At 62.5% G+C, this 12,569-nt stretch overlaps 2 protein-coding genes across 5 annotated transcripts in view; one reads left to right on the forward strand and one right to left on the reverse strand.

The window, feature by feature from the left end:
* The window catches only part of TIGD5 (tigger transposable element derived 5), a 2,255-nt gene extending 2,064 nt beyond the window's left edge, over nt 1-191 (reverse strand). Inside the window, exon 1 of the mRNA XM_006879430.1 lies at nt 24-191. Coding sequence (XP_006879492.1) covers nt 24-191 — 168 coding nt within the window. The remainder of the gene's footprint in view (nt 1-23) is intronic.
* Nucleotides 192-584: 393 nt separating this feature from the next.
* Nucleotides 585-11,944, forward strand: EEF1D (eukaryotic translation elongation factor 1 delta (guanine nucleotide exchange protein)). 4 transcript variants are annotated; one of them, XM_006879250.1, is made up of 9 exons: nt 4,509-4,695; nt 4,771-5,666; nt 6,922-7,042; nt 7,338-7,426; nt 10,782-10,873; nt 10,989-11,089; nt 11,274-11,495; nt 11,623-11,817; nt 11,906-11,944. In XM_006879250.1, exons 1-9 carry the CDS (start codon nt 4,561-4,563, stop codon nt 11,942-11,944), a joined length of 1,890 nt encoding a protein of 629 aa, XP_006879312.1. In that variant the 5' UTR covers nt 4,509-4,560. The 4 variants fall into 4 exon arrangements, with proteins under 4 accessions (XP_006879314.1, XP_006879312.1, XP_006879311.1 ...); XM_006879249.1 differs by having other exon boundaries at nt 4,561-4,704; nt 4,765-5,666; nt 6,919-7,042; XM_006879252.1 differs by lacking the exons at nt 4,509-4,695; nt 4,771-5,666 and adding an exon at nt 585-604.
* The last annotated feature ends 625 nt before the right edge of the window (nt 11,945-12,569 follow it).

A 12,569-nucleotide genomic window follows, 5' to 3' on the forward strand; every position in this document is an offset into this window, starting at 1 on the left:
GGGCTCGGCGCGGCGCGGGGCACGGGCCGGGGCCGCTCGGGGAGTCCGCGGGGTGCATCGCGCCGCAGGCAGCGGCCCGGGCATGAAAGCCATAGGTTTGAGCGTGCCGGGCGCTGGCGCGGGGCGGGGCAGGTCGCCGGACCCTCCCTTTTGTCTCGCCGGTTTGTGAGCGCGGCGTGGCCGGGGCGCATGCGCCGGGATCGGCCCAGCCCACGCCGGGGCAGCGCCTGCGCGTTGCGGGCCTGGCGAGGGTCCCCGGCTCGAGCAGCTCGTCGGAGAACCCCGCCCAGCCCGGAGAGGCCACTGGCTGCAGGGGCGCCGGAAGGCGGAGGACCGCGAGCGCGTCTCTTCGGCCTGCCCCCGAGAGCACTGGTTGAGTGGGCCTGTGCCGTCTGTCTAATGTGTGTCCTGTTGTGGGGTGTCGTGGCGCGGGGCCTAACGGCGAAGTGGGCTGTGCGTGAGGGCGCTGTCCCCACGTCCCCGGCCAGCGGCGAGTGGTAGGACCCAGTCCTTCATTTCCCGTGCGCCGCCTGGGCGGCCCTCCCTTTCCTCAAAGCCGTGCGTCGGGCGCTCGCGTCGTGGTCGCTGCGTCCTTGGCAGGCGTGTGAGTACTGCGCCACCGCCCCGAGTGCTGCTCGCGCAGGATTAGCCGAGGGCAGGGGCAGGGCGGCTGGGCCCCGCGCCACTGGGGACCGACGCAGATGCCCACAGCGTGCCAGCCCCAGCGCTGCGGGCCGAGCGGCTCGCGGCGTCCACGTGGCTCCTGCGCGGCCGGCCGCGCTGCTGACCCTGCCACCGGGCACCTCCGCCAGCTCTTGCCCGGGCCTCGGGCTTGCATTCGCCCGGCATAGCCGCGGGAAAGCATGAAAGATGTGGGTCATGCAAAGCGCATGGCCTCTCGGTGGGGGACGGGTTCCGGCAGAGCTGCTGTGACAGGTCTTGGAAGGGGCAGGCTTGTGCTCTAGCCGGCGGGGGTGGGTGGGTGGGTGGGTCGCCGCTGGACGGGGGTCGCCCGAAGAGGCTGCTTATGGCGACAAGTTTTGGGGAGGCCGCATCCGATCAGCGAAGAGCTTCTTGCACGCAGTTCAGGAGGACAGTATGGCAGAGAACTGGCCGGGTGAACCCTTGTACCAAGGCTCCTCCGCCTTTGACCTCTGACTTGACCTGTTGTGTTCTCGCCTGTGGGCCCAGATATGAGCTGAAAGTGGGGCATGTCACCGTGAATGGGCTTTGATTTGATGGCTCACCTGTACCAGGTGGCCACACCTGTACTTCAGTAGAGTGAGAGGACAGTAGGTACACACCTGCAGAGCTCGTGGTCGGTGCCCACCCCCCCAGGAGGCACCTAGGGAAGGGGCTTCCTTGGAGGACAGCTGTGGGGTTAGGCACACACTCTGGACGGGGACTTCTTGAGGCTGGCCACTTGAAGTTTGTTTTAAGGACAGGCACTCCTGTGGGTGCTGTTTGCAGGTCCTAGGTTTTGGGGAGGCCATGACACTTGGTGTTGACTGGGCTCTTACATGTCCTTTATACAATGTGTGTCTGATGGGAGGGCACCAGTGTTGAGCCTGTGTCTCCAGCTATCTTCAAGTTGCGAGAGCTCAGTCCAGAGGAGGGAGTGGGCAGGATGCAGTGGGTGGTGGTTCTAGCTGAGGTCAAAACAGAACTGATTTAAGGGAAGTTCAGATGGGTCTGAACATAGTGGCTGGAACGTTGGGGCACACCTCCCCAGCCCCAAAGAGGGGCTCGAGCAGGAGAGCTGCTGATGGGGGCCAGGGCTATGAGGCTCCCAGCGAGAGGACACTAGGGGTCACTCTTATGCAGGGTCATTACATCTGCAGGACTGTCAGAGCGAGAAGGCTGCGACTCAGCACTGGCCTCACTCCAGGTTCCCTTGCTTCCCACTTGGAGTGGCTGCTGGGAGGCTGTGCTGAACACACTGACCTGGCCATGCCAGCCCGCTCAGAGCTGGGGGCTGCTGTGGCAGCAGGTGGCACAGACCCAGCGGGTTGCAGACCTCGTGTCCCCTGACCTTAAGCTTGACTCTTGGGTGGGAACATGCTTGTTGTGTTGCTCCAGGGTCCCAGGGACATGAGCCACCCACCAAGGCATGTCCAGACAATAGGTGGTGTGCAGGGCAGAGCAGGCTGAGCCTTCTGGACAGGCCCTCCAGAGCCCTCTGCTGTGGCGGTCCAGCCCTCTGGCTGTGGACTTGAAACCCTGTAGCCCGGAGTGTCCCTGGAAGACTGCTGTCATGCCCTTGGCCTCCACTTGTAGTGGTCCATCACCTGCGCACACCTGGAATCTGGCATCTACCTGGCGGCGGCCGGGTGCATTCCTCTTGCGAGACACTCCTGTGACAGGCTGTGGTGGTCGCCAGGAGAAGTACAGAGCTCATCCTCTTCACTGGTCAGGGACTCTTGGTTCCTACTGTTCACATTCTCCTGCACCAGGATGTGACCAGGGGTGTGACCCTGGGAGGGGGTGATGGAGAAGCAGGAGAGGCTCTTGGCTCCTTCCCGCTGGGCAGGGGTAGTGTTCCTGGGGAGATGCGGCTGTGGTCCTGGGTCTCCTGCCGCTGCTCACAGAACTCCCTCATTATGCCCTGGGGCCTGTCCTGCTGTGGCCTGACCTGGTGGGCTGGCTCAGCATCTTGTGGCATTCTTCCTGGAGCTCCTGGTGTGTCTCCTGGGAGTGCACGGATGTAGATTTGCTCTCACCGGATTGGGGGGGGGGGGGGACTGGGTAGGGGCAGGTGCTCATAGTCTCCGTGAGGACCCCTCAGTGGCCGCACACCACCTTCTTGCCTATGTGCTGGTGTCCAGGCCTCCACGTCCTGAGCAGTGTGGAGTGGACGGAGGAGCAGGGCTTGGGCGATGCTACTCTTGTGATTGTGGGGGCGGGGAAGAGGCAGGTCCCTTGAGCCTGGCTGGGCTGGGCTGACCTGGCCTGGGGGGACCTGTCCTAGGTATGTGGGCTGGCCTGGGGACTTCAGTTCCTTGAGCTGGTCATCCGGATCTGGGGCAGGTGTGTGCACCTCTGGCCTGTTTTTGTCTGTAAATGGGCTAGAACCCATCTCCAGTATAAGCGTGTGAAAGTTGATGTCTTGAACCGGGCTGTGGTTTGCCTGTGACACAGGACTGCCCTGCAGGAGGGTGGTCCACTGGGTGGGCATGGGATCGAGAACTCCCAGAGGTGTAGCAACCTCGCCCCTGTCTGAGAGCCCCTGCCTTCTCCCTCTAACCTGGCTGCTTTTCCTTCCTGCTGCCCAAGGAGCCCATGGTCAAAGTAAGTACCACGGTCCTCCACCCCGTGTTCTCTGTGTTGGAGTCAGGGGACCCACACTCTGTCCGTGCTCTGTCACATGGGGCCAGACACCACTGCCTGACACTCCCAGCTTCTGTCCCCATGGCAGCAGGACCTCTGCCTCCCATACCACCAGCTCCTGTCCTACGGAGCTCTGGCTGTCCCCTCCCAAGGAGGCTAGAAGGGCTGAGAACCCTACGCAACTGTGGGGTCCCCCTGCAGGGCAGGAGACAGACAGCCCTGAGCCCCCAGTGAACTCTGGCCCCCCAGGCCAGTGAGTGATGTCACAATGTCCAGCCTCCTGGGCCCCTGTCTGCGTTCTCCTTGCCTCTGCTTGGGCACTGGACCTTGGTGAGCTGGGGACAGCTGTGGGGGGCGGGAGGAGTGGCCCACTCTGAACACCGTCTGGAATGTGACAGCTGAGGGATCCCATGAGGACAGTTGGAGCCAGGTCTTTGGGGGTAGCGAAGGGTCATAGGGGCTACAGGAAGGGACATGACATGGACCAGCCCACGGCCTCTGTCAGTGGTGTGCCCTGCCCCAGCAGGCCGCTCTCCGTTAAAGGAGAAGGAGCCACCTGCACTCCAGCCGTTCCTGGGCACACTCGGGCTAGGAACCCCAGTCAGCTGGACATCGAGACGTCTGTTCAGAGGCCGTCCCCATGGGGGTGTACTCTGTCACACCCCGAGTGGAGCTGAGGCGCGGGGGTGGCCTGTTTCTCAGCCTGCAGACCTTGCTTCTGGACCTGTCCTCACAGGCTCGGGGGTTGGGTGGGTGGGCATGTGCAGGGGCCGCCCCCTTTAGGGGTCCCTAGCTCCTTGGAGAGCACATTTTCTGTGCCTGCCAGCGCCCAGGATGTCCAGTCATGTTTGACTTCTGGTGAATGACCTTCTTAGCATGAGCCTGCCCCTCGTAAATACGCTTAGACTGACAGCCGCTTGTTGGTCACCTGGCAGCTGTGTGGGCAGGGTCCATGGGACAGGGGTGTCTGTGGCGCCTGTGGGAGGGCCGAGTGCAGGTCAGCAGTAAGATTTTAGGAGAGGCTGTGCACCCACACGTGCATGCTCTGCTTTGCTCAGTGGCCCGTGTGGATTTGCCTTTCAAGCCCTTGCACAGAACCCCTCGAAGAAGTGACCCCTCCCGGTCCCCCAGCCCTGGCTGAGCAGAGGAGGAGGGCGAGGGGTCAGAGGCTCACGCTGGGCCGCCGTATAGCAACTGCCCTCTTGTTCTTGCTTTTCACGGCTGCACTGGAAGATGAGGAGCAGCAAGGCCTCCTGCGCCCTGGAGACCGTGTGGGAGGACAAACACAAGCATGTGGACGCTGCCCGCGCCGCCTGCACCCCGCAGCTGCCGGCCGAGGGCGCCGTGAACGGGCCCGGCTGGGAGGAGGCCAGCCAGGTGGAGGTACTGGATGCCAGCAGGCGCCAGGCGGAGGCACCGGACGCCCGCAACCGCCAGGCGGAGGCACCGGACGCCAGCAGCCACACAGACCCACAGAAGGGCCGCTCTGGGAAGGGGCCTCTGCAGAAGAAGAGGAAGCGCTCCCCCCGGAGCTGGCTCGGCCAGGCCGACCTGGCCCTCGTGGGCCTCTCAGCTGACCACGTGTGGCTGGACAAACCACTTTTCGACCAGGCAGAGAGCACCTACCGCCAGAGGCTGGCCGACGCAGCTGCCCAGCCCACGCTGTCCCTGCGGGTCCCCTGTACCCATGGCAGCCAGGTGGCCTGCCACCATGTGACCTGGGGCATCTGGGTCAACAAGTCGTCTTTCGACCAGGCCGAGCGGCTGTTTGTGGAGTGGTCTCAGGCCCTGCTGCTGGCCTCAGAGGGTCTCAGCGCACAGGGCCCCCCTGACACAGGCCAGAGTTCTGCCGTCTCGGCCCTGGCCCTGACCCTGGCCCGCCAGCCCAGCCCACCCACCAACAGCCAGCCGCCCCTGGGCAGCCTGCATGCACTGGTCCGAGAGGTGTGGCTGGAGAAGCCACAGTACGATGCGGCCGAGCGGGGCTTCTATGAGGCCCTGTTTGACGGCCACCCCCCGGGCAAGGTGCGCCTGCAGGAGCGAGCTGGCCACAGCGAGGGTGCCCGGCGTGGCCGCAGGGACAGACGCAGCCGCAACCCTGTGGGGCCCAAGAGGGTAGGGCCACGGCGGCCAGACGGGGAGGCGCCACCGGCCCCGGCCTACGGGTACTTCTTGCACAAAGACTCGGAGGCGCCCTGGCTCAGCAAGCCCGCCTTCGACAGTGCCGAGTGCCGCCACCACGCTGCCGAGGCACTGCGCATGGCCTGGCGCCTGGAGGCTTCCCTGGGCCACCGCCCTGCTCCCCGCTCCAGCCCGTCCGTGTCCAGCCTGAGGCCCAAGTAGGAAACCATGCTGAGTCGCCGTTCCTCCCCAGGGCACCCTGGGCCTGGCCAGTGTCACAGAACAATAGGGCAAGGGCAGACTTGGGGCTGTGGAGAGGTGGGGGCAGGGGGTCAGCACAGGGCAGGCAGCCCCCTCACCACACCACATTGCTGAGCCCCACTCTCAGCAGGGAGGGTGGCCCAGGATCCCGGGCTGGGGAGATGAAGTGTGGAAGGGCCCCTCTCGTATCCGTTGTTCATCGGAGCATCTGGGACAGTCAGCACATGGCCAGCTCCCACTTGTCCATGTGCCCACCAGGGTGGGTGACTGTCTTGGTGCTGGAGGCCATCAAGACTTGGCCACAGTCAGTGGGGCAGATGACACTGTGTGGCCTCAGGTCCACCAGGGATGTATGGTGCCTGCCGGACTCCCTGGGTCCCTGAGGTGGTGGCTTGGGCTCACTGACCCGACTGGGGTGGATTCGGTCTGGGTGGCATCCTGGGTAGGTGGCAAAAGTGGCTGTTCAAAGACCTGAACCCTGGGTTCTGGTGGGCCTGAGGAGGGGGCGAGGGAGGTGAGCATGGGTGGCTGTGAGGGGGTGGCCTGTAGCAGACGTTGACCGGCTTGTGAGGGGCAAAGTGTGAATTTTGGAGTGGTGAAGGCCACATGGGCAAGAGGTGGTCTGCAGAAATGGGAACGTGAGCTGGGCTTACTGACCACTGGTCTGGAGTACGGTCCGCCAGATCCCAAGCCATTCTCATTCACTTGTGGTCACCTTGGGCATCACACGGGGTTCAGGGCTTACTCGCCAAATAGTGATGGACCCGTGCTGTGTCATCTTGGCTTACAAGAGGCTGTTTTCTGTGAGCAAAGGGCCTGCTTGAGGATAGGGGGCTGTGGGTGTGGCTGCCAAGTGTGGACATGGGTGGGATAGGGCCCTCAGACACTGGGCTTTCCTGAGGCCAGGCCTGGGGGCATTTTTGCAGGCCTGTGGTCCAGGTGGAGCTTCCTGTCCTCCATCTGGTCCCCACCTTTGGTCAAGGGCCCTGACTCCCTCTTCCAGGTAGCTCCTCCTGGACCTCAGAACAGAGCCGGACACGGGGTCTCATGGTGACCCCCAAGGGCTCCCATGAGCAGCAGGGAGGGCTGGTGGGTGGGTGTCTGTCCCTGCTGCCGCATGTTGTAGACTGCCCGCTGGTGGGGTGTCGGCCTGAAGTGGGTAGGCAGGGCTTTCCTGCCCTGCTGACTTCACCTCCCCTCCTACCCTGGCAGGAAAATGGCCACGAACTTCCTCATGCGCGAGAAGGTCTGGTTCGACAAGTTCAAGTATGATGATGCTGAACGCAAGTTCTACGAGCAGATGAATGGGCCGATGGCCAGCTCGTCCCGCCAGGTAAGTCCTGGGCCCCCGCACCCCACACCATGGGTGACTGACTGAGCCCAGCCCAGGGCCGCCCACCACCCCGAGCACTGTCCATCACTCCCGACCGCTGGGCTTGCTCGTGGTGGCCGCTGCTGGGCCTCAGGGTGACTCACGGACCACGTCCATCCTTCACTGCTCACTGTCGCCAGCCTCCTCCACTCTGCTCCCTCCTGCTTGCACGCTTTGTGGAAAGCGGCTGTTTTGTGTTTTAATTCCTTTTTTTCCTGGTGGGGGGACAGCCCTGGTTCTGTCTGCACTGTTGCAGGAGAACGGTGCCAGCGTGATCCTCCGGGACATCGCGCGAGCTCGGGAAAACATCCAGAAATCCCTGGCGGGGGTGAGTACGCCCCGGCTGTGGCAGGTCTGCCGGGGGACGCACAGAGGAGGGATGAGGGGTTCGGCCCTCTGGCCTCCAGGCCAGGCAGACTTGTGGAGCACCTTTGTAGCTCGCCTGGTCACCTGCTGCTGGGTCCCTGGAGTGTCCTGCTCTGACCGAGCCGCGCCCATACCCCACGGCAGGCACGTCCCTGTGCTCTAGCACCTTGCAGATTGCAGACCTTACCTGGGAGGTCCCTCCCCCTGCTTGCTCCTGCCTCAGACGTGCTGTTCTGGGTGGTGGTCTCTCCTTAGCCCCCCCAACAGATGGGGTACGGCTCCCATGGGGTACTGTGAAGTATAACATCTACACCCACTCATGCTGGCCTGCCCTGGAGCGCGTGGACATTTTCCTGGGTGACCAGGAATGTCAGACACCAGCAGACACAGGCCCTGCCTCGCCTGCCTTCCTCCAGGACGCTTAGGGGGCAGGGTCAACTCCCCCTTGCTGTTACGAAGCACTCGAGAAAGGTCCTGACAGTTCTGCAGGCCGGGAGCCACGTGGGCTCCGAGTGGCCATGTCCCTGTGGCAGCACCAGAGAGAGTGCTAGCCTTACCCGGTCAGCCTCACCCCTAACTGTTGTGCAGGGACCCTGCCATGGCTCTGCCTCCCAGGCCGGCTTCTGCCTCTGCCCCCCAGGCCGGCTTCTCTGTCACACAGCTCATGCCTTGGTGCCTGAACGTGGACACTGCTAGGAGCTGTAGAGGCTTCTTATCACAGAATGCCCCCCCACCCCGCATGATTTCAGCCCAGATCTCAGCCTAGCCCACTACCAGCTCCATGACACCCCTACCAGGTGGAGGATAGGGGGGGCTCTGTGGTCCAACTTGAGGGCCTGTGAAACTAAATCCATTATTTGCTCCCAGAAAACAACGAGCAGGCTCTCCCCCTCCACAGGACAAAGCAGAAGAGAAGGGTGTCCTGCCCGACTCTCGTAACCCAGCCACACGCCTTAGCTGCCTGCGTGTGGCAGTTCCCAGCTCTGAGGTCACGTCTCCACACTGTTGTGTGGTTTTTCTGCCTGCACTGTGATTGTAGTGTCTGGGGTGCACAGGGTCACTGGGAGGTGGAACCGACCTAGGGGCACCCAGAGCCATCCTCTCCATCTTCTCTGGGTCCCTTTCCTTCTGAGGTCGGGGGCATGTCGGTCTCCTGTGTGTCCCAGGCATTTGACCATGTTAGACTACAGGCTTCTCCAGCGTCTTCCCTGTGCAGCTCGCTCCACTCTGGCTCCAGCCCTGCTCTCCCCACAGACCCCACACTCCTGTCGGCCTATCGGCCATGGTTAGAGGTTGAGACAGGCTGAGAGCTCCCCAAGGTAGCTTCCCTTGGGTCCCAGTGGACCATGTTCCTTCTCTCACCCCACCTTTTTCTGGCACTTAACTTGAAGCAGTCAGGCTGGGGTGCTTTGCTTGGTGCCCATGCCCTCTCTCCAGTCCCCGGGGCCCAGGCCTCCTCCTCTGAGGCTCCTGCAGCTCTGTGAGGGCCACATTTCCATCCATGATCCCACCAAGGCGGCTTGATGTTCTCTAGAAGGGTACGTGTGCGGTACTGGGCAGAGGTGTGTGCCTACGTTTTACTATCAGCCTGGGCAGGGTGGCCTAGGCAGGGTCCTCACCTGTGCCCTGCCTGAGGCTGCCACCTTACAGGTGTTTCACAGCCACAGCCTCTCCCATGCCAGGCCACGGGGCCTGAAAACGTGCACAGGCAGCATTTTGAGCCATGGCAGGCTCTGAGGGCTGAGCTTTTAGGCTGAGGGCCGCTGCCAAGTGCTGTTTTCTGGGCTCTGATGGAGACTCCATACCCCTCGGTCCTGAGCTTCTGGAAGCTGCAGCGTCCCTTGGCAGGGGCCCCCGCCCCTCCCTGACTCTGTCCATCTTTGCATTGCTTTCTCTGACCCCCTGGCCTTTTGCACGCACCCTGTGATAGGGGGGGGACATCTGAGTGAGCAGCTCATTGTTCACACTGTGTGCTCCTGGGCCCCAGGGACGACTGTACCACCTCTGGGAGCCGTCACTGTACTGGCTGCTTAAGGAGCCAGACACCACTTTGGGTGCCCAGTATTGACCAGTGGTCCTGCTCTGCAGCTCAAGGGGGCAGGTACAGCCTATAGGTTGCCCCTCTCCAGGGCTATCACCCTGCTGTCCACCCACTTCCCAAGGCCCTAGCTATGTTGGGCCAGCTACTACTCCCTTGTCTTTGCTCCAGGCAGGTGGTTACACTTTGACCTTGGGCACTAGAAGGGTCTTGCTGGCCCAGCCAGGCTAGAGCAAGTGGTAGCACTCAGTAGAGACTCAGGGAGCCCTGTGTCCCAGAGGACTGCAGGACACCATGGGGATGGGGTGCTGGACCCAGCGCTGCTTTCTGAGACCCCCAGGGAGCTCTAGCAGAGTGGGGCCCAGGGCCCCATGGTGTCTTCCTCCACAACAGAGGGCCCGGGGAGGTGCTGGCTGGAGGCAGGAGTCTTATGACTCTTACCTGGTGGGGCTCTCACCTGGTGGACCCAGCACATCACTGGTAGACGTGGGGGCGGGGCTTGTGCACGGCTTCATTTTTATCATCGTTGAAGGTCTGACGAGGGATGGTGTCAGAGTTCAGGTGGTGACCAGGATATACTAGGGTAGGGTTGGGCTCAGTCTTTACTAGAACATCACGGTGACCAGGTGCTGTGCCAGCGTCTCCATCCTCAGACACCCTAGTGGGTGGGCATGAGCCACTCAGTGAGGGCTGGGCAGCATCTGGACAAGAGGTCACAACCTCAGCCTGCAGGTTGCCCAGGATAACAGGGCAGGGGCCGTGGCCGCCAGGGCTTGCTGCACACTTATTAGCAACATGTCAAGAATGGGCTTGTTGGCTTGTGTACATGAGGGTGGGCCTGCTGGAGGGCCTGTGCGTGAAGGTGAGAGCTCTGGGCATCTGCATGGATGGGAAGGTGTGGGCTCTGGTCATTTGCATGGATGGGAAGGTGTGGGCTCTGGTCGTCTGCATGGATGGCCCCTTTTGCAATCTCGCCTGCATGAACAGCCCCTCTTGCTCCTGGCCTCAGCAGCACTCCCTCTTGTTTCCAGCTCCTGGCAGTGCTGCCCAGCCTCTCTGAGGCCCCAGGCCAGTTTGTCCCAGGCACTAGAAGTTCTCCTCTGTGCTGAGGGGCGCATCTGTCACTGTGGTCTCTCGTTGGACCTTCTCAGACAGCCCATATAGCCAGGTGTCTGTCCGTAGTTGGGGAGCGTGAGTGACAGTCCCTGCACCCAGCTTTGGCTCTGCAGGACGCACGTGAAGGGGACCTAGCACCAAGCCTGGAGGCTGGGTCCTCACTGCCCCTCCCTTGCAGAGCACTGGGGGATCCAGTGGACCTGGAGGGGACCACAGCGAGCTGCTTGTGCGCATCGCCAGCCTGGAGGTGGAGAACCAGAGCCTGCGCAATGGTGAGGGTCTGCGGGATGCCCTGTCCCCACCCTCCCAGGACTCTTGCCCCAGCCCATTCCCACTGGTCCCCCTTGGACCACCTCCCCATCCACTGATACACTGCGGCCCCCACAGTGGTGCAGGACCTGCAGCAAGCCTTTTCCAAGCTGGAGGCCCGGCTGAGCGTGCTGGAAAAGAACTCACCCACCCACCGTGCCACGGCCCCGCAGACCCAGGTGAGCCCGAGGTTGCTTGCTGGCCATGCAGGTCGGAGTGCCCAGGGGCTCCCGCATCCCGCTTCTGACCAGCCCGGCCAGGTCAGGCCTGTGTGGAGGCTAGCCTGACTGCTGGACCATGGTCCCTGGACTGCCCAGTGCACTGTGGCCTGGTCCAGACCCTCAGTAGCCATCCCCCATGCAGCACGTGTCTCCCATGCGCCAAGTGGATCCCCCAGCCAAGAAAGCAGCCACACCAGCAGAGGATGACGAAGATAATGACATCGACCTGTTTGGCAGTGACGAGGAGGAGGAGGACAAGGAGGCAGCCCGCTTGCGGGAGGAACGGCTAAGGCAGTATGCCGAGAAAAAGGCTAAGAAGCCCGTGCTTGTGGCCAAGTCATCCATCCTGCTGGATGTCAAGCCCGTGAGTGCGGTGCTGAGCAGCTGGAGTGGGAGGGGGCTGCAGGGAGGTCCCTAAGAAATACATGTCACGGTGGACGAGATACACCCCCCAAAGACACTGACCAGCATCTCTCCTCTCCCACCCACAGTGGGACGATGAGACAGACATGGCCCAACTGGAGGCCTGCGTGCGCTCCATCCAACTGGACGGGCTGACCTGGGGGGCCTCCAAGCTGGTGCCAGTGGGCTACGGCATCCGCAAGCTGCAGATCCAGTGTGTGGTGGAGGACGACAAGGTTGGCACCGACCTGCTCGAGGAGGAGATCACCAAGTTTGAGGAGCACGTGAGTCCCAAGCTAGGCAGGGCTCAGGCTGGGGGAGCGGGCAGGGTGTGCAGGAAGCCCACTTGCTGACCCTCATTCTCCTCCTCAGGTACAGAGTGTCGACATTGCGGCTTTCAACAAGATCTGAGCTGAGAAGCATGTGCGTGAATTCGGGCCTGCTGCCCAATAAAGACTGTGTCCGCACGCTGGCTCCTGTGTTGATGTCCCTGACCTTGGCCAGGCTCCTGGCTCACCTTCCTCTGGGGTGCCAGGGCCCTCTCCCAGTACCCCTACCTGTGGGCAGCTGGTGTGCCCATTAGAACCGCCCCCATGTAGGTCCTCTTCCTGCAACTCCAGCCCCCTCATCCCCACCTGTGGTGACTTGGCACCCATTCAGGTAGTTTATGCCAGAAAACAGCTTCTGACCTGGAGGCATGGTTACCATGGTCCCATTTCCCCTGTGTGATAATGGGCTCACTGGTGACCGCTCTGAATTTAGTTCTGACCTGTGCCAGCCTGTGTGCCCTCTCTGTCTGGAGGTCCTTTATCTCTCGGGGAGGACTCACCTTTCTTGGGTGAGTCCACGGGAGCATCTGCCCCCGGCTCTCAGCTGCTTGCTGGTCCTTGGAGGAGGGGGCCTTCTTCCCTCCTGAGAAAGGGGCCGAGTCCACCCCTTCCACTGTGGGGTCATCAGAGTGCAGATGGTGCCCTTGAGGGTGCGTGTACCCCTCCTCCAATACTGCTCTGAGCTGGCCTCCAGCACCCCTTCTGGT

Source organism: Elephantulus edwardii, unplaced genomic scaffold (assembly GCF_000299155.1).
Source record: "Elephantulus edwardii isolate Elephantulus edwardi_28Jun2011 unplaced genomic scaffold, EleEdw1.0 scaffold00003, whole genome shotgun sequence".
Lineage (NCBI taxonomy): Eukaryota > Metazoa > Chordata > Mammalia > Macroscelidea > Macroscelididae > Elephantulus > Elephantulus edwardii.